Source organism: Pongo abelii, chromosome 22, assembly GCF_028885655.2.
Source record: "Pongo abelii isolate AG06213 chromosome 22, NHGRI_mPonAbe1-v2.0_pri, whole genome shotgun sequence".
Lineage (NCBI taxonomy): Eukaryota > Metazoa > Chordata > Mammalia > Primates > Hominidae > Pongo > Pongo abelii.
In genome coordinates, this window is record NC_072007.2 from 41,487,710 (window position 1) to 41,511,765 (window position 24,056).

The 24,056-nt window shown below is 40.7% G+C and overlaps 1 protein-coding gene across 14 annotated transcripts in view; it reads right to left on the minus strand.

Annotated features, from left to right (window-relative positions):
• Positions 1–24,056, minus strand: part of TIAM1 (TIAM Rac1 associated GEF 1) — a 441,301-nt gene that overhangs the window by 83,828 nt on the left and 333,417 nt on the right. For all 14 annotated transcript variants that reach the window (XM_054542445.2, XM_054542444.2, XM_024239448.3 and 11 more), the window contains 5 exons: positions 22,149–22,334; positions 16,256–16,402; positions 12,149–12,223; positions 8,972–9,142; positions 1,810–1,914 (listed from right to left, as the gene is read on the minus strand). In XM_054542445.2, the coding sequence (XP_054398420.1) occupies positions 1,810–1,914; positions 8,972–9,142; positions 12,149–12,223; positions 16,256–16,402; positions 22,149–22,334 (684 nt within the window). The remainder of the gene's footprint in view (positions 1–1,809; positions 1,915–8,971; positions 9,143–12,148; positions 12,224–16,255; positions 16,403–22,148; positions 22,335–24,056) is intronic.

Here is a 24,056-nt window from a genome sequence, read left to right on the forward strand (position 1 = left end):
AACCTGGTTAGGTATGATCCCTATAATTCAGGATGCAAAATATTCATTAACCCCAAGATGCAAAATATATAATCTAATAACTCTTCCAGTGTTAGCAGGAAAGCACTTCCCTTTTTTAAGTAAGAAAAAAGGGTTTTCTTTCCTTTACTCATACAGCAGCACCGAGACTGGCCTTTTCCCCAGGCCAGAAAAAGAATACATCAGACCTCTCTGTTAAATGTACTGAACACAGAACAGTTACTGATTTAAGTGATAGCTGGAAAAGGGCTCATTATTTTGACAATCTTCTATTGCATAACATGCTAAAAGTGTTACAAAAGCACACGCTCTCTTATATTTCCTTAAAAGCCCTTAAAGGGGCACAAGGTAACTTTTCAGATAACAGAAATGTTCCAAAGCATGATCACAGCAGTGGAAAAAAGACTGTATACATTTGTCAAAACTCATTAGATTGCGTCCTTAAAGTTGGCGAGAGTTTTCTTAAATGTAAAGTATACCTCAATAAAGTTGACTAAAAACACAATTTCCTACTCATTTTTAAATCATGCTTCCCTTTTCCAAAAAGAGAATAATACTTGGGTTTAAATGTTCAGTTCCGCTTTCTGTGGTGAAACCCTGTCTGAAGTCACTGTTATTCACACATCCATGGCAAGCAGTCAGAGCCCCCAGAGGAATGACTAAGTACAGAGAGAGCACAGGAACTCCAAAATAGAGGCGCCTTGCTCCCAAAATGTTTCTTTCCTGGAACTGACAAACGTACCACTTTGCTAAAGAGCAAAGAGCTTGTCACTGGGCTTACTGCAGTAAATTACAACCATTGTAATTTACCAAGTAAGCGTATTATCTCTAATCTTTGTAAAATCCTAGAAATTAAGTATTAGCATTTCATTTTTTTTTTCTTGGCCAGTTCCATATGATTAGTAAGCAGGTCTGATTCAGAACCCCAGTCCCATAAGTATGTTCAAACTCAAATATACGTAAATGTCCCCGAGAAGCTATATAAATACAGTTCCAAAAGACTAGGACATAGATGGCAGCTTTTTTCACCCAACAAGATTTGACCCAGCAGTTTCAACATGCCTAAGGATGTCACACAAAATTAGAATTAGCACTGTTTTCTGTAATGACAACCAGCTGATCTTTAAGTCACCAATTTAAAACAAAAGACTGGCTGTGCGCAGTGGCTCACGCCTGTAATTCCAGCACTTTGGGAGACTGAGGTGGGAGGATCACTTGAACCCAGGAGTTCAAGACCAGTCTGGGAAACAAAGCAGGATCCTGTCTCTACAAAAAAAATAAATAAATTAAAAAATAAAAGTTCGTTAGTCATGGAGCTGCGTGCCTGTGGTTCCAGTTACTCAGGAGGCTGGCACAGGAGGATCACTTAAGCCCAGTAGTTCAAGGTTGAGGTGAGCTATGATCACACCACTGTACTCCATCCAGCCTCAGTGACAGAGTGAGATCCTATCTCTAAACAACAAAATAAAAATACTAAAATACAATAAAATAAAAGATTGCCAATGCAAGGAAAGCTAGTATTATAATAATGACTAAAGTTCTATCTAAGAGATAGCTCTAGATTTTGATTTTTCATGATAGCACTGCAATGCTTCGTGCGTAAACAAAGGTGGTCATTCCACTCTGGAATACTGAGCTAAGTAAGGCTATCTCCACCAACTTAAGGGCTATGAATGAAGCTCATTTATTTTTGAACTCGTTCCACTCCACCAACTACAATTAACACAAGAACACTCATAATTTGAAGATAATCTCCCATAAAATGTGCTTGGACAACAGTCATAACATTACCAGCTCATAGATGTCTTCCTCGGGCTGTGGAACATAGTGCTGCATTTTGTTTTCTATTAGAAATTTCAGGCGCAGGTAATGAGCAGAATGATCCAGTTGATGTGTCTGGGACAAAAAAAGAAAGAAAGAAAGAAAATGCCTGTTCAATAGTAAATAGGCATAATTAGTTCTCCACCAACATATTATGTATTCCCATGACCAATAGAGTTTTTTGTTGTTGTTGTTGTTGTTGTTGTTTTGAGATGGAGTTTCACTCTTGTTGCTCAGCCTGGAGTGCAATGGCGCAATCTCAGCTCACTGCAACCTTCGCCTCCTGGGTTCAAGCAATTCTGCTGCTCAGCTTCCTGAGTAGCTGGGATTACAGGCACCCACCACCACACCCAGCTGATTTTTGTGTTTTTAGTGGAGATGGGGTTTCACTATGTTGGCCAGGCTGGTCTCAAACTCCTGACCTCAGGTGATTCACTCGCCTTGGCCTCCCAAAGTGCTGGGATTACAGGCGTGAGCCACTGTACCCAGCCCAATAGAGATTTGATACTAAATGGGGATATAAGGTTTCTACACTTCTTAAAAAGTTTGCATCATAAATGCAAACTTTTAAAATAACTTTCATTGAACACATTGGTAACATTCCAAGGGTATCTTAGGATTCAGTGGAAACAACTGACTCACATCTCCACATCTCCTGATTTGATTCATTGTGCTCTCTAACACTGGTAAAATTTTCAACAAAACACAGCAGATCAAAAAGGTTCTTAAATATAACTTCATAAACAGGTGATTAAAGAAAACGGTAACAAGAAAGGCAAGAAAATACTGTATTTACAATGAGAGAAAAAAGCTGTGCCCGGGCAAAGTTGTTTTTTTAACCACATGGGGACAGTGGGACAGTTGTTAACAGTTCATTTGCAAGCGAGTCAGTGTGAAGACAAGGCTTTTGGACTTCAGTCTTATTTATATACTCCCCAAGTGAGACTCCCTCCGGGGACAGTGCTAATAGGCATGTGTCCAACTATGGAAACACACTGAATGACTCGCTCAAAGAAAACAATTTTAAAATTGAAATTTTCAAGGCTTCTCCTTTGGTCCAGGATGGGACAATAGATTTTTTTTTTCTGTCTAAAAAGTAATCCTTGAATTAATTTTGAGGAATAAGTAATAATACCAACATGGTTTCATAAATCATTCTCAGTAGACAGTCAAGAGGATACAAGGAAAAAAGAAAATGCTCTCCGAAAGTTACACAGCAACATGAAAATATATTCCTAGGGAGAAAATGTTTAAACCAAGTGATTTTTTTAAGCGTCCTTATCTTTTAGAGATACATCCTAAAGCGCTAATAGATAGAAATAATATAATGTCTGGAATTTGCTTCCAAAATAAATAAGAGTTGGGGGTGGGAGTGAGCGAGTAAATCGATAAAACTTAATTTGATCATTACAGACGCTAGGTGATAGATACAGGAGAATTTATTACATTGTTCCCTACTTTTACACAAATTGGACATTTTTCACAAAATAAATATAAAACCTCTTCACATTCAAAGCTCTGCAGGTGAGAATTATTTCAAAATAAATAAAATTAATTTTAACTGGTTCAGTACTCTTTCTACTTACCCCACCCTCAAAATAATACTTTTAAAGACAAACTAACAGCATTCCAATAATTATTCCAGTAATATATATTCAGTTACACCTAACAAACTCTTAGATACTCCAGACACCGTGTGCAGTAATGAGAATACAGAAACTAATACAACATAAATGCAGTCTTCAGGAGTGTCTGCAGCTGCAGCTATGTAGCTATGTAGATGTGGGAGGTGAGGCAGCAGTGGTTTAGCATTTTAAATAAATATGCACATGCAGGACAGGCAACCTGCATTCTTGCAAAAGCACATTTCCAGAAAGTGGAAATGAGTTCACTCTGAACACATGGCAGAAGGATAAAGTTTTCTATCAGTGATTCTTGGGAACCCCAACCTTTCTCCTCTCCTGAGTAATATGATAGTTTGCAGCCTGCTGTGCCAGACACAGATGCCATTCACCGAACACGTCCCAGTGCACCTGGCTTTTGTCTTTTCACTGCCTATATTTGAGACCAGATGCTCAATGTCTGACAGATCCAAGATTGTTGATGTCAAAGATAATAAGGCTGGAGGTGAAAGCCCAGGGAACATAAAACAGGGACTTTTTAAGTGTGCTACTTACTGCCGGAGAATCATCAAGATAAATAAACAACAACAAAATACTAATATTTAGGGTGATGTGATGAGCAAGAAAAGTTTTCCTAAGAGAGATCGAAGCTGCAAATGCTTCCCACCTACCTGGGTCCTCACTGAAATCTTTAATTAGAAGCAAAAATTTTGTTTCACCATCTGTTTCCGACTGAGGCGGAAGGGAAGGAAATGAAATTTCATGGGTTCTTAGTAACAGGAACAAATTCACTTGGAAACCTTATCATCATCATTAATAAACACTTTGTGGGCACTCCTTAATGAGACTGCCACTGAAACAGACTGTCTTCCAGAAATCAGGCCAAAACAGCAACCTCACCTAAGAAGATTCTGGTTCCTGAAACTTCAGTGTGAGAGACAGCCCACTGTCAGGCACAAATAGCCTAAGGTGGTCCTGGTGTGGACTGCAGAGAACTCCAGCATCCCCTAAATGCTACAGTACTGAAAACATTTATACAAACATGCAGAGAATGTCAAGGCACTTCACTTAAATTGTGTAATGCATTGCAGAGAACTAAAGAATGATAAATATAGCAATGGTAATAAGAATGATTCTTGGCTGGGTGTGGTGGCTCGTGCCTGTAATCCCATCACTTTGGGAGGCCAAGGTGGGCTAGTTGCTTGAGCCCAGGAGTTTGACCAGCCTGTGTAACATGGTGAAACCCTGTCCGTATCAAAAATACAAAAATTAGCCATGCATGGTGGAGTGAGCCTGTAGTCCCTGTAGGCTACTCAGGAAGTTGAGGCGGGAGGATTGCTTGAGCCTGGGAGGGCAAGGCTGCAGTGAGCTATATGACTACACCACTGTACTTCAGCCGGGGGACAGAGTGAGACCCTGTCTCCAAAAAAATAAATAAATAAGTAAAAGGAAAAAAAGATTATTGCCACCAACCATCATATTTTTCAAACTTCTTTAAGTTACAATAATGTCTTGATAACTTTAAAAAATAAAAATCAGCACAAGCAGCAAACATGAAAATTATAATAGTCTTACTTGTAACTTAAGAGCCCTAATTTTGGTCAGTAAATAGTTACTCTCAAAACAGGACATTGGATCAAATATATACCAGTGTGTCTTACTATTTTGGTAAAAGTTTCTGAATTATGAGCCCTTGTTAAACATGGCTGGTCTAACAAAAAAAGAAAATCCTAATGAATTAATTAAATCAGATCATCAGAACTATCAAGAAGAATTTTATGCTCCTTAGATACCTGTTAGTCAATATCAAAGCAAGTCAAACAACTAACCATCTTCAGAATACATCTTTGTGCAAAAGAATTTCAAATGTTAATGAATATTTAAACATAGTAATTCTAAATGTGTGGCCTTGCTTTAGACATAAAACATTCAAGTGAAAATTCAAAAGAAAATTGAGACTTGTAAAACATTCAAGGAAAATTCAGTTAGGAAAAAATTTAAATGGTATAAATTTGTTTTCCAATATACATGTACTTAAGTTACTTAGCATTTGATTCATTTTGAGGCAATGCAGCCGCAAATTATACCCTAAGTATTATGGTACAACAATTTTTAGTTTAGTTGGCATAATTTTTTAAATTCGCATCTTACTATGACTATTGCAAAGGATGAAACAGCAAAACACAATGTAGATATTTTCAGTAAATAGTTTGCACCAATTAAAATAGATAACATGTCTCAGAATTTACTGCCTTAGAGCTCCTAATCCATTATGTTTTGCTCTTCTGTTTCTCTTCATATTCTTCCATTTCAAACTTCTAGAAGACATACAAACATGCAATTACTGCACACAGAAATACAAACATGTAGTCACTGCATACAGAAATATGTATCCACATACACACACACACAAAGTGCTATTGTAGAATTTCTAAAGATATTTTCCCTCCCCTTCAAAGTAACCTTTTCTTTCTTTAAACACCAATGGTTATAGCATATCCAAAGCCATAGCTGATGTAGTAAAAGCATGAAATAAAACTGACACATGGTCATATGTGAATAATATCAGTAGGTATAAATGAATGAAAATATGTTGCAATTATTTTTGTAGTTGTAACAATCAGAATATATCCAAAACCTATAGGCCAACATGGTTACCTGCTATGTTTAGCAATAATCATTCCAGTAACATCTCTGACATGAATTGTACATGAAATGAAGATCTTGAAACATTTACTATACCAGAACTTGACTGGTGCTCAGATGGCAGATGGCAAACTGATGTGAAATGATGTGGATCAGATAGAATAGGAAAGAGAATGAGCTGAATGCAAGAGACAGAAGAAACAGATTGATTATTAAATATTAGAGAAAGCATCTATCACCAAACATTGAGAATAACAATAATGAAACAAAAGACAGGCATTTTTACAATCATCTTTGTTTTTGATGGGGAAAAAAAAACATTCGCCATTATATAAGATTGTTAATAACATGGGGCACTGTTTTTCCCATTATCTCCTTCCCCCTTAAGAATAAAATCAGATCCACTAATTACAATAAGGTGTTTTCCAAGGAAGAAGCAAGCTTTAGAAGGCACCTGGCCCTGAGCATACTATATCACTTTTCCTACATGGGTGCTTTTCCAAAGACCATCAATTTCTGAAATGCACACACAAGTCTTCCAGTTTTAAACTCATGAGATTTTTTTTCTGTGTGTGTATTTTTAGTACAGATGGGGTTTTGCCATGTTGGCCAGGCTGCTCTCAAACTCCTGGCCTCAAGTGATCTGCCCTCCTCAGCCTCCCAAAGTGCTGGGATTACAGGCGTGAGCCACTGCGCCCGGCATAAACTCATGAGATAGAAGCTTGTTCCACACCATGTTGTCTTTGCTTTTATTTCTATGTCTTGGGAAAAAGACCTGAAGGCCCAGGGAAAATTGGACAGAACTAACTTTTACTGTTGGAGAAAGGGATTTTGTACCTTAATGATGCCATCAGAAACCTTTCAGCTGACAGAAATAAACACTTTAAAGGGGATCAGGTCCACTACATTATCTAGATGTGGTCTCTAACTGGCAATGACAATATTATTCTTCATTCCCCTAGTTTCTTCCAAAGCAAAAGCTTGAAACATACGTAAAGTGGGCCAATCATTCATTGCTTCACTCACTGATCAATCTTCCACCAATCAATGGTAATTGGAAAACTTTGGCTTAACCTTTGATTCCTGATCGAGTTTAAAGCCAATGTGCACAGGATGCTCCAAAGCCATGTTATTCCTCTGGAAACACCTTCCAGAGTTGGGCTTATACAAAAAAGCCAGAAAGTTCTACTTTTAACACCTTCATCTGCAGATCTGACAATAACTCTTCAGCTCTGCAGAATGTTAACGGGTCTCTAAAGAATTGTGTTAATTATAAATAAAAGAATGCAGAAATCCTCTACAGACCAATTTTGTTAAGTAATTAACATAAAAAAATTGTGAACTGAGATACCATTATCTCCAAAAGCTAGAACCCTCATACATGAAGGATTCAAAGCACACAGAGAGGTGATATCATTTATTTTTAACATCCACGTCAGGGCTGACTTTGGTTATGGCCCAAAACAAGTGATTCTTCTATTTTTCCTCCACACACATAAGACATTTTAAGAGGCTAATTTGAGCTGGACTGTCCATTTCCCTGATTCATATGAAGAGCCATGTTTTTTCTTTAAAAAGCCATCTGTGATTTGCTTTTTTTAAAAATACAAAAATTGCTGATAGTAGAACTACAAAATTGAGGTACTTGCAGAGGTAGTGAAAGTCATTCAGTATTTACAAACATTGTGTTGAATGATGAGATCTTTAAAACATCATTTTATCCATCCAACTTCTTCTAGGATAAAATTGCGATAGAAAAGCTTTTCTTTTTTTTTTTTTTTAGCCTCCCCAAAGAAGACCAATTCACTCCCCTAAGAATATATTCTAGATTCTTCTGAGCCTTACTGATTGTCCTTCCTGAAGACTAACCCAGGTTCTGAGAGTTCTTGTGGACACCCGGCACTGCAGGATGCACCCAGCTGTAGAGAAGCGAGACGTGGGTTCAGTCTCTCCTTTGCAACTGACTGTGATGTGAGTTCAGGCAAGCAGCTAAGGCCCTCTGAGCTTCACTTCCTCCATGTGTACAATGGCAAAGTCTCAGCTCTTTCTCAGGCTCAGACCTGATACGACTACGACATAGAACTATTAATGCTATTCATAATGTAAAAATAAAAACAAGCATGCAAGTAAAGTTCTTCTTTCCTCTCTCTCCCCTCACTCAAGACCATTCACCTGGCTGCCCTTCAGGGGGAAAAATGAAACCAGGTTCACTTTGAAAAAGATCAAGGCATTTCTCCCATGGTTTAAGGTGAAAGTAGAGAAAAGGAGCTCAATCATTTGTCATGTTTCTAAAAACGCTAATTCTGTGTTCACAAAAGAAGAATTTCCCACCAACGGAGGCCAAACTTATATTTCCTTCCATTTTCCCCAATTCTAAAGATGCCCATAGTGTATCGGTTACTGATTAAAGAGCAGGTGACAGAACAGTACCTATAATATGATGCCATTGAACACATGTATCTGTATGTGTGTGGAAAAAAGAATGAATGGTCAAATGCCAAAATGTTTACAATGGTTATTTCTGGATTTCGTGAATAAGAGTGGCCTTAATTTTCTGCTGTGTTCTTTACCTAGATTTTCTAAAAGGTTTGCAATGAGCACGAGATACGTGCACTAGAAATCTATCAAACACACACATTGAAAGATGCTACTTAGAAGAGTTCCTCTCCTCCCAAAGGTGAAGCATTCACTAATATAATTTTGAATATTATCACAAAGGAATGCAATGCTGCTCCGAAATGAAAGGGAGGTGTGTTTTAAGCACCTTCCTCTGCCACATGGCTCTGGGTTTCCACATGTGCCTTAGAAGATTCCTACACCCTATTCTGCTCTTCTTGGAGAAACAACCCAAAGCAGCTGCATACCTTGCAAATCAGCTCCAGGGTGTCCCGTGCAGTGTCCCCTGGCTGGACGACCGTCAGGGCTGGCTGATTATTGGGCAGACAGAACCAGGATGGAGTGAAATACTCGTGGACCCAAATGTCGCAGTCAGGGTTGTGCTGGTGAACGTTAGGTAAGACCACTTCTTTCTCCCTCTATAACAAGAAATAAAGTTAGCAGGGCAGCAGCAGTGGAGCTCTGACAACCCTAGATCCCCAGACTGCACACAGGAATCACCGATACCCATGAAAACAGCCCAGGGCAGAAGTGGAGGCAGTGGTGGGAGGCAGGGGAACCCTTGGAGAGAGAGAAACTACTGAGAAAGCAGATTTATGGTGCAATGGGGAGATTTCAAACTTCAGCTGTGAGGCAGGCTTCACACCTGGCCCACAGCATCCATAGGTGATCATGGCATAAGTCAGTGGGCATCAAAATTTGGAAGAAAAGAAAGAAAGAGAGAGAGAGAGAGAGAGAGATAGGGAAGGAAGGAGGGAAGGAAGGAAGGAAGGAAAAGAAAAAGAAAGAAAGAAAGAACGAACGAACGAACGAACAAAAGAAAGAAAGAAAGAAAAGTCAGTCACCATTCAGCTCAGCTTTATGGTTCTTATTTCTTCCACAAACTCATTTCAAGTTTCAAGCAGGGAACTCCCACAGCAAGCACATCTGCCGTGAGAACTTTACAGTTCAAAGCAATGATGAAGCCCCAATCATTTTTTTTTCAAAAAGATAATGTTTTAGCACTACATATTTATATTTATAGATAGGATCATTTTTGTGCTCTCCTTGGACCTTCAGCACGACCCGGGGACAGAGACAATTCCATTTTCTGGAGGTCAAAGAACTTGACGGATAACATCATGGCACAATGTAGCAAAAACAAGCCTCCTTTGCTGCCATCACTGTATCCTCTCCATCACTCTGCCTGAGGACCAGGCAGTGGAATGAAGTTTGTGAATGTGGGAGAAGGGTCGGAAGTCCTCCTTTAGCAGCTGGGTTAAACCTAAGCAAGCTAAGCAGATGAAGCAGAGGATGTTCTTTAGATTGATACAATGTTACGTTCCTTACATTGATACAATGTTAGGAGCCCCGCGAAATAAGCAAGGAAAGAATGATGTTAGATTTCAGCAATGTAAACATAATATTGATGCTCAATACATGCTAAGTAATAGGCCTTCATTATTGATTTATAACCAGGCCACTAGTTGGTAAATATGTATCTACTGATGACCAAGAACAAGGCTGGTATCAGCAAATTACAAGAAGGAACAAATTTCCCAGTGAAGGCTGAGAGGTGGTAATATAACCTCCATTCAAAAGAAGAATGGAATCCAAGAATGGGGGAAACGTTTTCGTAAAAGCCATTAAACTAAATCCAACTGGGGAAGATAATTTCAGCCTCGCCTTTGAACAGAGTTGCTTTAGCAGATAAGTTGGACTCCAGGGAAGGAATTGTCAAAAAGCAATCAACATACCTAAATCTCATTAACTATAATTGGAATATCAAGACTCTGTTCCAGTGTGCCACATTAAATAAATGCTCCTTAGCACTGGATCAACCCAAGTTTTGCATCTAAACACTCTGAGAACAAGGCATTCTAGCCAGGATGTGGGAGAAAGAGGTTATCTTGCAAAAATGGAAAACCAAAAATGCTACACAGAAATCCAATGGAAAAACTTTTGCAGTTTCCAAGTTCTGTGGTCTAGAGAAGATATCTCAGTATTAAATGTGGACTAATAATGGTATGCAAGATGAACTGGCCAACCTCAGAAACGACCAAGTTAACATCCAAAACTATGCTTGGGTTGCACATAGGCCCCAAAACTGAATTTCTTCAAATTTCATCAGAGACAGATGCTCAGACAGTGGCCATGGATGAGTATTTCCAAGGACAGTGGCCTTCATATCCAGGATAGTATCATTCATGAATAGTTCGGGTATGAAGGAAAGAAAAGGCCTTCCCATGGCCACTCTTCTCTCTTCCCCCTCCAATAGCAGAACTCCCCATGGCACTCTGGATGCTGAAGCTCAGCTCCATCTACAACATGGGGCTGAGCCACTGATGACTGACACTACTTGGTTGCATGGCAACTGAGGGCTGAATTCTGTCATATTGATTCTGAGCCCGAGAACCAGAGGATCACACCAAGGTCACATTATCAACATCAGACCATCCCCCATCCCCCACACAAACAGGATCCCAGTATCATTACTAAGGTCTTGGAAACGAGAGACGTCTATTTATTTAGAGGCTGAAAAAAGTGGCCAATTAAAAAAAAAAAATCAGTATTTTTATGGGCTTTCAATCAGAGCAGTTTGAAAGCCCCGGTTAAATCCAAGCACAAGGCTGAAGCAAGTCTGTGAATCTTTTTTTTTTTGAGACAGAGTCTTGCTCTGTTGCCCAGGCTGGAGTGCAGTGGCCCCATCTCCGCTCACTGCAAGCTCTGCCTCCTGGGTTCACGCCATTCTGCTGCCTCAGCCTCCCGAGTAGCTGGGACTACAGGCGCCCAGCTAATTTTTTTTTTTTTTTTTTTTTTTTTTTTTGTATTTTTAGCAGAGACAGGGTTTCACCGTGTTAGCCAGGACGGTCTCGATCTCCTGACCTCGTGATCCACCCGCCTCGGCCTCCCAAAGTGCTGGGATTACAGGCATGAGTTACCACACCCGGTCGAATCTTTAACTGAATACTTGACTTGGGAGGCAAATGAGTTTTTGTTGTTTTTCATTTTTTAAAGAACACACTATCAGAACAGTTCTTTGAAACGAATGGGAGCAAAACAGCATGTGTGGGTGGAGAGGGAGGGTAGTAAGAACACACCTCTTGGGAAGAGAAGTTGTACATGGAAAGAAATTGGCAATGGCATAAAATATTCAGCTATTCAGAACCCAAATTTCCTCTTACGTTCTAGTTAGAAACTCACACATCAAATGGTAAGTATGGGAAATGTTATGTCAGCAGGAGAATGTTCCCTCTACCACTCAGTTTTAAATATAAAATGATTTTCCATCTCTTGTTGACTTATTACATAACTTTTAAAAACTGATCATTTCAGTTTTTAATATTGAGTTTACTTAATTTTAGTAGCTCAAGACAACACTGCACCATGTATATGTTGATGCACTTGCGGTACTTTTAGAAAAGAAAACACACGTTTATTTTTACCTTGCCATCTGGAACAATGTCATCAAATATTCCCTCTAAAGATTTCTTTACAGCTTCGGTTCCCTCTCCAAACACCTGCATATACAAAAGTACCATCTTAAAAAGGAATCTGGGCAACAGGGCAAACGAAACGTAGGAAGGGGGAAGGAAATGGGTATGGCTATGACAAAACCTTACACACGTGTTCAGATACTCCTACATCAAATCCCAAAGCAGGTACAATAATTTATGGGAGCAGACCTGGAAAAACACATCCCTCTATCTAGATCACTTTCCTACGTCTTTGACAGTTGGAAAAAAAAAGTTTGCTCTCAAATCTGGATAATTCATCTCTACTTTAAGAAAATAGGCTGGGCACGGTGGCTCATGCCTATAATCCCTAGCACTTTGGGAAGCTGAGGCGGGAGGACTGCTTGAGCCTACGAGTTTGAGACCAGCCTGGGCAATATAGTTAGATCTCATCTCTACAAAAAAAAAAAAAGAATTACATTAAATTAGCCAGGCATGGTGGTGTGCACCTGTAGTCCCAGCTACTCCTGAGGCTAAGGCAGGAGGATCACAAGATCACGTCACTGCACTACAATCTGGGCAATAGAGGGAGACCTTGTCTCAAAAAAAATAAAGAAAGACAATAGGCTAGGCGTGGTGGCTCATATCTGTAATCCTAGCACTTTGGGAGGCTGAGGCAGGAGGATTGCTCAAGCCCAGGAGTTTGAGACCAGTTTGCTCAACAGAGTGAGACCCTGTCTCTACAAAAAATTTGAAAATTAGCCATGCATAGTGGCATGCTCCTGTAGTCCCAGCTACTTGGGAAGCTGAGGTGGGAGGATCACTTGAGCCCTGGAGGTCAAGGTTGCAGTGAGCTGAGACCACACCACTGTACTCCAGCCTGGGCAACAGACTGAGAATTTGTCTCAGAAAAAAAAAAAAAAAGAAAAAGAAAAATACAAATACAAATAAAAGAAAAGAAACTAGCAAAAGCAATGAGCTAGATAAACTCACAATGAACATTCCTCCTATAGCCTCATATACCTGACCAGATACTTTTAAGTAAAACTCTGCTTGCTTTGTAATACTTTCTTAAGTAGAATGTGAGAATATTGCAGTTTTTTATCTCAACATGGCAACATAGGGGTTTTTTTAATTAAAAAATAGAAAATTGTCTCTTCCTTGAAATGTAATCAATCCTGCTAACTTAAAGATACCATGAAAATTAGAATAGGGTAACAATGCCACTAGGTAAGGAAACTCATGGACATAAGGAATTTTGTGATTATCCCTAAAACAAGAATGTAGTATCAGGATAACGTACACAATTAAGAAAAAGACTTTCCTCCATGCAAATAAAACATACAAAAACATACAATGTTTTTAACTTTTTTTCGGTAGAGAAAGGTTGTTGCTATGTTGCCCAGGCTGGTCTCAAACTCCTGGCCTCAAAGAATCCTCCCATCTTGGCCTCCTAAAGTGCTAGGATTACAGGCATGAGCCACCACCCCTGGCCAAAAAAACAATTTTTGTCCATTTCAAATTATAGAATTAATGACTAAATTCCTACTGGTATGTTTATGGCTAAGCAAAAGGTTCTTAAAAACTCATACTTTTAGAAAAAATATAAGAATTGTTTCTAAGACATTACACTGTGCTTTGATTTTAGAAAAATGTTAAAACATTCTCTTGAATTCATTTAAATTCAGTCATATATTTCAGTAGAAATGGGCGGTAACATAACCTGGTGCCAATCAAGCAGAAGCACATGAACAAAGGGTTTTGCTAGAAAACAAGTCCAAACTGTGAAGTCCAGACGCAGTGGGCTGAGCCATCTCTCGGGGCAGAAGATACATACACAATGACACCACCAACTCCCAAAAGAAGAAGAGAAATGGGCCGGGCGCGGTGGCTCATGCCTATAATCCCAGCACTTTGGGAGGCCGAAGCAGGCAGATCACAGGGTCAGGAGTTCGAGACCATCCTGACCAACACAAAAGTTAGCTGGGCGTGGTGGCGGGCGCCTGTAATCCCAGCTACTCAGGAGGCTGAGACAAGAGAATCGCTTGAACCCAGGAGACGGAGATTGCAGTGAGCTGAGATCCCTCCATTGCACTCCAGCATGGGGCAATAGAGTGAGACTCTGTCTCAAAAAAGAAGAGAAATGCTGATCATTCATGTCCTCCTTTTGCAGGTTTTAACTGAGAACCATCAAGTCTCTTATGTGATTTTTCTGATGAAATGTTGACTTTTCTCCACAGTTTTTTCTTTAGATTTACATAAAAGTAAAACACATGGAAGCAAGCTCAATGAGCTACTCTCCCCAAAGATCACAGGACAAACTGCGAAACTGCTTCAGTCTCACACTCACTTAGCATTTGCCCATCTGCTCTCTGCAGGTTCTATCAAGGATAGGGAAATGCCACATTAAAACAGTGAGTATCAGCCAGGCACGGTGGCCCACGTCTATAATCCCAGCACTTTGGGAGGCCAAAGTGGGCAGATTACTTGAGGTCAGGAGTTCGAGACCAGCCTGGCCAACATGGTGAAACCCCATCTCTACTAAAAATATAAAAATAATAAGCTATTAGCTGCACGTGGTGGTGAGTGCCTGTAATCCCGGTTACTCAGGAGGCTGAGGCAGGAGAATCACTTGAACTGGGAGGCAGAGGGTGCAGTGAGCCGAGATTGCACCACTGCACTCCATCCTGGGTGACAGAGTGAGACTCCATCACAAACAAAACAAAACAAAACAAAACAAAAAAAACCAATGAGTATCACAGTCAGCTAAGGGACTCAGTGCATCAGCTTTCAGGACTAATCTCTTTTCTAAAATTCATTTCTTAAGTAAATTAATGGCTGGAACTGTCAGAGCAAACAAGGAGAGATCATTCTATCAAGTCAGTCGATGACGTCTTCTCACTTTGCATAAGGGCACGGGGTGAAGAGGTCAAACTAGTAGTCTTAGTCATGACCTCCAAAATGCTGAAGGCCTGACTTTCCAGCCACTGCAGCCCACAAACTGGACATTCTTCTTCTGAAAGACTACAGATGCTCATGTTCCTTTAGTCCCTGAAATCTAAACAAGCAGTTCTGGAGCTACTCATTTCTCAAAGCCGAAGGACAACAAAGACAATAACAACAGAGAGTGAGCTTCACGGAAGTAACCCCAGCAGGAGACTGGCCTTGGCGAGTGAAGAAGTCAAATTAATGGGCAAGAACTGGATGGCTGTACATGGTCAGCGGACACCTGTCATGGCACCAGGCTATGTTGCGCCCTCAGACATACCGAGATCCCGTTCCAGCCCCTGGACCTGAGCAGAAGGGGGCTGTGGCAGTGGGCGAGCTCTCTCAGATTCCTGGCTCCTCATGCCAGTAGGCAGAGGATCTGCCCATTTAATGTCAGCTCCAAAAAGTCAAGGGCAGAGAATAATCAGAATTCCCTGGAGGCTGCCTTTCATCCAGTGCCAGAGGAAGCTTAAAAAGACCCTGCATGGCCGGGCACAGTGGCTCATGCCTGTAATCCCAGCACTTGGGGAGGCTGAGGCGGGTGGATCATGAGGGTCAGGAGTTCAAGACCAGCCTGGCCAATATGGTGAAACCCCGTCTCTACTAAAAACACAAAAATTAGCCAGGCGTGGTGGCGGGCACCTGTAGTCCCAGCTACTCGGGAGGCTGAGGCAGAAGAATCACTTGAACCAGGGAGGTGGAGGTTGCAGTCAGGCAAGATCATGCCACTGCACTCCAGCCTGGTGACAGAGTGAGACTCTGTCTCCAAAAAAAAAAAAGACTGCACAGGTGCCCAGTTGGCTTCATTGCAGAGCCCTGCTTTTTCCTGAAGACTCAGGATGAATTGTGCACTTTGAGTAGGTCTGTAATTAATGAGGGTTTGGAAAGGATGCACGTGGGAAACTGCAGCTTGGTGATAGACTAATAGCAGAGTTCAATGTTATGGGTATGCATTATCTATTAAAAGTGTCTAGCACAGCTAGCTTCTTTGTGCCAACTAGTTGATTTTATATAACACTAAGCCTCACTAAAGAAACACACACATCACAAATCGAGGTGGCCACAGAAGCGATCTGTGCGGGCTCGCTTTTCATCTGCTCCAGAACCTACCTGATTGATGCTTGGGCGTCCCTGCTTCTTTTTGGAGGTAGTATCCAGACCCCACAGAGAAGAAAACCTGCTCCTTCGCTTGCTCGCGGATCTGGACATGGCCTGAGTACGTCTTCTCACTCCAGTTTCACCAGTGCGTGCTGCCACCTGAGGATGACAAGGACAGGTAGCCACGAGGGAGATGTGTCAGGACCACCCACTTGTGCCTTGAGGTCCCCGTAAGTCCCACTCTTCAAAAAACCCTCCTCCATCAATGCCAGCCAACCCTGACCCCAATGCCCGAAGTATTCAATCCGTGACCCAGACATATTGGGACTTCGAGAGCCCTTCATGGATTCAGAATGGAAATGAAAAGTTGGCAAATTCAAGCCTTGTTTGAAATCATCAGCAAAAATACATAATATAAGAATAAAATATATATTCTGTTTCCAAAAATGACATGTCCTTCTGGTCACAGCCTTGAACTACAGCAAGGGAAATGAGCCAGGCTCTCTCTCCAAATGCTACAGAGCTGTTTCTGCATTCTATTGAAAAATGGTGCTCAAGCGTCAGCAACAATAGTGGAAAAACAACAGATTTTGGTTCCTGGGTTTCCAGGTTAAATCTAAAATTACCAATCTCTACTATTTTGTTTTCTTAGGATATATAAAATCACGTTTTAAAATCAGACAAGTGATCATTGGCCCCCAATATCTATTCTCTATTCCATCTTAGTCAGAAAAATCTCAAATGTAGGCAATGTGCGGTGGCTCATGCCTGTAATCCCAGCACTTTAGGAGGCAGATGCAGGCAGATCACCTGAGGTCAGGGGTTCGAGACCAGCCTGGCCAACATGGTGAAACCCTGTCTTTACTAAAAAATACAAAAATCAGCTGGGCACAGTGACAGGCACCTATAATCCTAGCTACTTGGGAAGTCGAGACAGGAGAATTGCTTGAACCCAGGAGGTGGAGGTTGCAGTGAGCTGAGATCACACCACTGCACTCTAGCCTCGGTGACAGAGCGAGACTCTTTCTTAAAAAAAAAAAAAAAAAAAAAAAAGTGAGGAGCGGGTGGGTGGGGAATCTCAAATGTAAGTGAGCATGCAGCCACTAAGTCCAAGACGACTTATTCTCCTTGCAGTAGGGCATGGATTGGGCTTAAGTTCTGGTCAATGGCATATAAGCAAAAAAACTATTTGCAACTTCCAGGAACTGTGCTCAATGCGAGGGGGCTTTCTGTTATCCTTTCCGCTATCCTATCTGTTTTCTTTTTCCTGATAAAAGGAAGCTCTGTGTTGTGGTCTAGGATGTCCCTACCTAAGCCTTTTCAAGGATGGCAGAATAACAAGACAAAAGGGACCGGGCTCACTGAAGTTGAAGGCACCTTACCAGACTTGCATCACTTACATGTCCTATGTTTAGGTAAATGGGAAAGAAAATTTGTATTTTTTTGTTAAACAAAAGCTAAACTCTGTCGAGGTATTACAGTGTGCCAGCAACCCAGAGAAGCACTTCTTTTTTTTTTTTTTGAGATGGAGTCTCGCTCTGTCACCCAGGCTGGAGTCCAGTGGTGCGATCCCAGAGAAGCATTTCACAAGGGAACACCCTAAATGTAAATCTGTCACCAGGATAATTGCTCAAGTAGAATCTCCACAAGGACTCCAGAAAGTCCTCCCAGGTAAAACATTCAGGCTTGAACTTTATCCTACAGGTGGCAAGCAAAGTCCCAGGAACTTAAGGGAACTTTTGCCAGAAGGTCTCCATGGGCCACCCACAGGCTCGCCTTTCAAAAAAGGGAGTGGCAGGAGGAACAGCGAGTCAGACTTGAAATGAAACTTCTCCACCCACTCTTTTGTTGCCAGAAGTGAATGTCTTGGAACCTACTTGTAGATTCCCACACAGGCAACTCCCGATGTGACAGATGCCAACTGGCAGCAATGCAGGGGATGAGGCACTATTGGTAACATGAGGGGCCTCCCCAGCAGTCAGCATGTTGGTTGGAAGGCATGCCTCTCTTGGGGCTTCAGTATTGACAATGTAAACACCGCAGAAGCCCCATGGGTGGCAGGGGACCCTACGTACATTAAAAACAGGAATCAAAACAGTTTCTCTACAAGGGTATTAGAGGGAAGGTTTTTGGACCCAAACTAAAATAGGAAGATGAGGGAGCTGAGAGGTCTTGCATTTTGCATTTTCTCAGCTTAGCACGTTAAAAAAAAAAAAAAAAAACAAACCCCAGATCAGGGCATAGAAAAATGTGGTATCCAAGACACTGGTGGGAATTTTCATGAGAAAGGTCTTAATCTAAGATTACACTGGAGGTGTCACAGGGAACAAAATCACAAGACAAACACACTGTAAAATATGTAAAAATTTTCTCTTCTCTATTTTCATCACTTTCTCAGTTAAAGGTATACAAAGGTTGTAAAAGGAATAAATTATAACATGCAGACATGCATATGCTCATATGACTATGTCAACACTGAATAAATGGTGTTAAAAAATTTTAAATTCTAGAGGAAAAAAATGTCCATTTGGCCTCAGAGTCATATAGTCATTTTATAAATAAATCCAGTCATTAATAGTGACACATACATAGAGGAAGCTGTATAAATACGTCGACATATATTACCGTTTGCTTTCTTCATACACACAGCAATACCTGTACTTACCGTGTCTAGTTAATTGTTTACTTATTTCTTACCTTTCTCTTCCACAAGAATATAAGCTTCAAGAGGACAGGATCTCTGTGCTGTTCACTATAGTCCTAATTACAAGGATAAAACTGACGGATGCCAGGCACTTACATATATTTGTTGCTTGAACAAATAAATACATAAATACCACAAAGCAAAAGCATATCCTATATAACATGGTGACAACAATGGGTGCAGCACACCAACATGGCACATATACACATATGTAACAAACCTGCACGTTGTGCACATCTACCCTAGAACTTAAAGTATAATTTAAAAAAAAGAAAGAAAAAAGAAAACTCTTCAGTTTACAATTTCCGGACAAAGACAGCATGAAAGAGAAATTCATACACCCATAAATATTCTCAGTTATCAGCTGACTAGTTAGTTTAGCCTGTTTAACAAACACTTTACTTAAGTTTCTTATAAGCAGTATTCTAAATTGCTTGGGGCTTTGTACACTGCAAAAGTAACCACTATCCCCAAGAAAATAATGACTCAAAATGAGCAAAGGGATTTAGAAAAAGGGCTGGCAGAAGAACTGCTGGACCAGAGCTCAAGAGTTTCTCAATGATCTTTGCCCAGACAATGCCTCCCTTTGTGGCCTGAACCTGATTACTCTATCATTCTGCTCATCTGTGCAAACAAGAACAATGATAACCTTCTTTCAAAGAGTACAGCGAGGACCCTTCAGTTAATTACTGCAAATCACTCAGCATTATGGGAAGCTTTCTCAGTGAATGCTACTTCAATTGTAGCTCCCCAATCTATCCAGCCCTGTTACCCTCACACCTCCTCCTTCCTCCTCCCCCACTAAAAAGAAGAAAAAAATTTCTGGACAAAGACTAAATTGAAGAATGTTTCAACCCCAAGGAGAAAAAAAATCCCAGGGGTCAAATGACAAGGAGAGGAGCGAAAGAAAATAAGAGTGCCTAATAAATCAGACTGCAAAATTCCCTGCCCAGGATCTTCCACAGGAGCTAAAGCAACAAATAGGAACAGACACCCAACAGGCTCGCCTGACTTGTTCTGGCTGAAATGAAACCCCTCATAGAAAAGAGAAGTTGCAGGAACATATTGAAACACCCAGGCTTGTATCACTGACAAAGTGAGCAAAAACCCAAGAAAGGAACAGAGAGTTGAACATATGGACTTCAATGTTCTTTAAAACCACTGACCAAAACACTTCAGAGTAACTAACTCTCTCATCCCCATCTTCAGCTGGCCAAATTTTAATAGCCTGCCCCCCTGAAAGAAAAGTACACACACATCACAGACATTGAGACGAAGGAAATTAGAGGGTCCGAAGATGAATTATGGAAGAGTAAAACAGTAACCTTCTCAGGGAGCCTGCGCCCAGTGGCTTTGAAGAAAATAATGAAAGCATAAAAGTTTTAGGAAGAAAGCAAAATTATTTTTTCCAAAATCTAGCAAGGTACAGTAGGAGGAGGGAGCCACTTCGATGCTCAGGGTTTGGTATTAATACAGATGGTCACGAGTTCCCTTCATAAAAATGCGTCCTCAATGGATGATATTCTGACAAGGAGATAAAGGAGAATTTCTAACCTAGTTTTTTTGTTTTTGTTTTGCAGAATAGGTGAACTGAGATTTGGCTAAGTTAAAAACTCGTGTCCGGGTCTCTGAGAAATAGATCTGGAGTCAAAAACTGAAAACCTTTTGTAAGTTTATTCAACACAGCACTTTGTCCCACCACTACTGAAAAAACAGGATTTAAGAGCTGTATGGGAGAACAAGAGCTGAGCTGTAATTAGCAGAACAAATCAGGATGCCAGTTTTAATAACTCCAGAAATTGGTTTAAGGCTTCTTTAAAAATGTAAATCTACCCCTAATTATCTGAATGATGATGCTAATCTATTTATAAAGAATACAAACGCCTCTGACTGAATTATAGCTCTGAATGCAATTGAAGGGTACAGCTGACAAAGCAAGAGAAGAACAACACAGCTAAGGTTTTACAAAGCAGTTTCTGGAACCTGAGACTTAACATTTAATTCCCTAGCAAATGTGCTAAGGTGCAGTACATTCTAAGTGGGTGTTGACTTGGATAGACTAAAACCATGTTACTCATACAGCAATTTTTGAGAAGGAGCCAAAAGTACACAAAGCTGCTCGCAATTTAGCAAGTACATGAAATTACAGATTATAAACACAAAACACAACTACACAATCTGCCACCCTAGAGGTCAGATGGAAATTCCCTTCCTCAAGCAATGCATATATGTTCAGCTGGCGAATCACAGAGTTCTTTGCCTTGCTCTAATGCATCGGGTATTCGTGGTCATCAAAACAATGGTAAAAATAAAGTGAAATGGAGAGCTCCAAAGAGATCTGTGTTCCTTATATGGTGTATGTGTGTACGAGTGATTGAGTGAGAGAAAGAAACAGAATGAGAATGCATATATACATATATATATACACACATATATATATACACATATATATACACATATATACATATATACACATATATACATATATACACACACACACACATATATATATATATATAATTTTTTTTTTTTTTTGAGACAGAGTCTCACTTTGTCACCCAGGCTGGAGTGCAGTGGTGCGATCTTGGCTCACTGTGACAACCTCCTCCTAGGTTCAAGCGATTCTCAGGCTTCAGCCTCCTGAGTAGCTGGGATTACAGGTGTACGCCACCACACCCAGGTAATTTTTGTACATTTAATAGAGACAGGGTTTCACCATGTTGGCCAGGCTGGTCTTGAACTCCTGACCTCAGGTGATCCACCTGCGTCGGCCTCCCAAAGTGCTGGGATTACAGGCATGAGTCACTGTGCCCAGCCTGAGAATGCATTGATGTATGAGAGTGAGCACTCCACTCACCATTCCCACAAAGTTTATATAAAAAATATGTATTTGGGTTCCAAACATGACACTGCCTAAAGACAACAAGAGCTATCAAAAAATACTACACGTGAACAACGCTGAAGATGGTACCTTTCATATTTTCTTTGCACAATAGCTTAGGCTTCCCCATCAAGAGATGCTTAAGTAATATATTTCAGGCAGGTTTAAATGGAAATTTGCATCCACTGCAAAGGGAGGGCATTTCAGAAATCCACATACAGCAGGAAGCTCGAAAACCACTTAGGAAACTCTTGTCAAGTCCTGCTCAGGATTAAGCGTCAAGCTTAATGTTTTTCAAAAATTCATTAGCTTTTACTCACCAGGGCATGAAACGACGATACGGAAAAGATTCCAAGGCGGCCCATGGCCACTTTCGTTGGTCGACTTGCAAAAGCAAGAAGCCTTTTGGGGTTTGGCAGCTCCCCACCCTGAAGGCTGGCTAAATAACAGCGGAAACGAAACAGGTCCATTTGGAACTGCTCGAGATTTTGCTCCCAGACAAAGATCTATGGTAGTGAAAACACGGGAAAAGAAAAAGTGAGAAAATGGGAAACAAATGCTAATATCTTTATCCTATACAGATCTACATGTTGTAAAGGCATTCATTATAATCCTAAGGAATAAACAACAGGTACCTAAGTTTCTTAGTTACTTATGTTTCTCTGCAAAGATCTATAGCCATAAATTCAGCATCATAAATAGAAAGTGACAAGTTCCTCTGTTCCCTCCTATCTTGGAGTTCGTACTGGGGGCATGATAGGTCTATCAACTCCAAGATCTGGGCCACAAACTCTAGACTCAAGAAGTAAAAATGTAGCGATTTCCATCACCAAAGAACTACATGACTTAACAAGAGGTAGGTTTTCATACAAAGAAAAGTGAGACGAATGAAAGGGTAGAAGCAATCGACCAAGTGCTTTTGGGAAGAGGGGGGTAGCCCGGAACACAGGGTGGAAGTGGAACACAAGATGGTGGAGACCTAGACTCTGGAATACAAAGTTCCAACTGTAGCATGTCTCTGAGACATTCCCTCACTTTTCAAAGTGGCAAAATAATACCTACCTCCTTAGGCTACTGGGATGTTTGAAAAAGATAATACAAGCATAAGTACAAGGTCTGGCATAGAGTGAAGGCTCAGTGATGCTGACAGTGGTACAGATAATGAGGAATGGTCGAAATCTTCCTTTTTGCTTCAACAAAATATACATCACTATACACATATATTCATAGCAGCACTGTTTGCAAAAGGTGGAAACAGCTTGAATGTCCATTAACAAATGGCCAATAAACAAACCGTGGTGTATACGTACAACAGAATACGATTCAGCCAGAACCCAGGAGTAAAGTGCTGATGTATGCTACCATGTGGATCCACCTCCAAAACATGAAGCTCAGGGAAGGAGCCAGACACAAAAGGCCACGTACTATGCAATTTCCATTCATATGAAATATCTAGAATAGGCAAATCCATGAAGACAGAGTGCTGGGGGCAGAGGGAGGCAACTGCTTCACAGGTACGGGGTTACCTTTTGGGGCAGATTAACACATTTCAGGGCTAGATGGGGGAGCGGTTGCACCACATGGTACACATACTTGATGTTACTGAATTGTTCATGTTAAAATGGTTGATTTTACATTATGTGAATTTTGCCTCAATTTAAAAAAATACAATGTTAAGGTAACAAAGGGAAACCCCAGAGGGAGAGGAATGTGGAAGGCCCATGTCAATTGTTCAATGATTTAAATATCATTTATTCATGTAATTATTTCCTAAGCATTAGGACAAAGTGTCAAAGCACTACCAGATGGCTGTTACTGACAGCTGAATAGCAGGCAAAAATGTGCTTTGTTCATTTCACTAAATCTTTTTTCTTTAGCATGAAATATACTCATGCACATATAAAGCAATTATATATCTAGATCTAGATAGATAGATAGATATATCTCTATATCTATCTATCTATCTAGATCTAGATATATAGAGAGAGAGTCTTGCTCTGTCACCCAGGCTGGAGTGCAATGGCACAATCTTGGCCCACCGCAGCCTCCGCCTCCCAGGCTCAGGCGATCCTCTCCTCTTGGCCTCCTGAGACTACAAGTGTGGCTAATTTTTGTATTTTTTGTGTAGAGATAGGGTTTTGCCATGTTGGCCAGGCTGGTCTTGAACTCCTGGGCTCAAGCAAATATGCCCACCTCAGCCTCTCAAAGTGCTGGGATTACAGGCATGA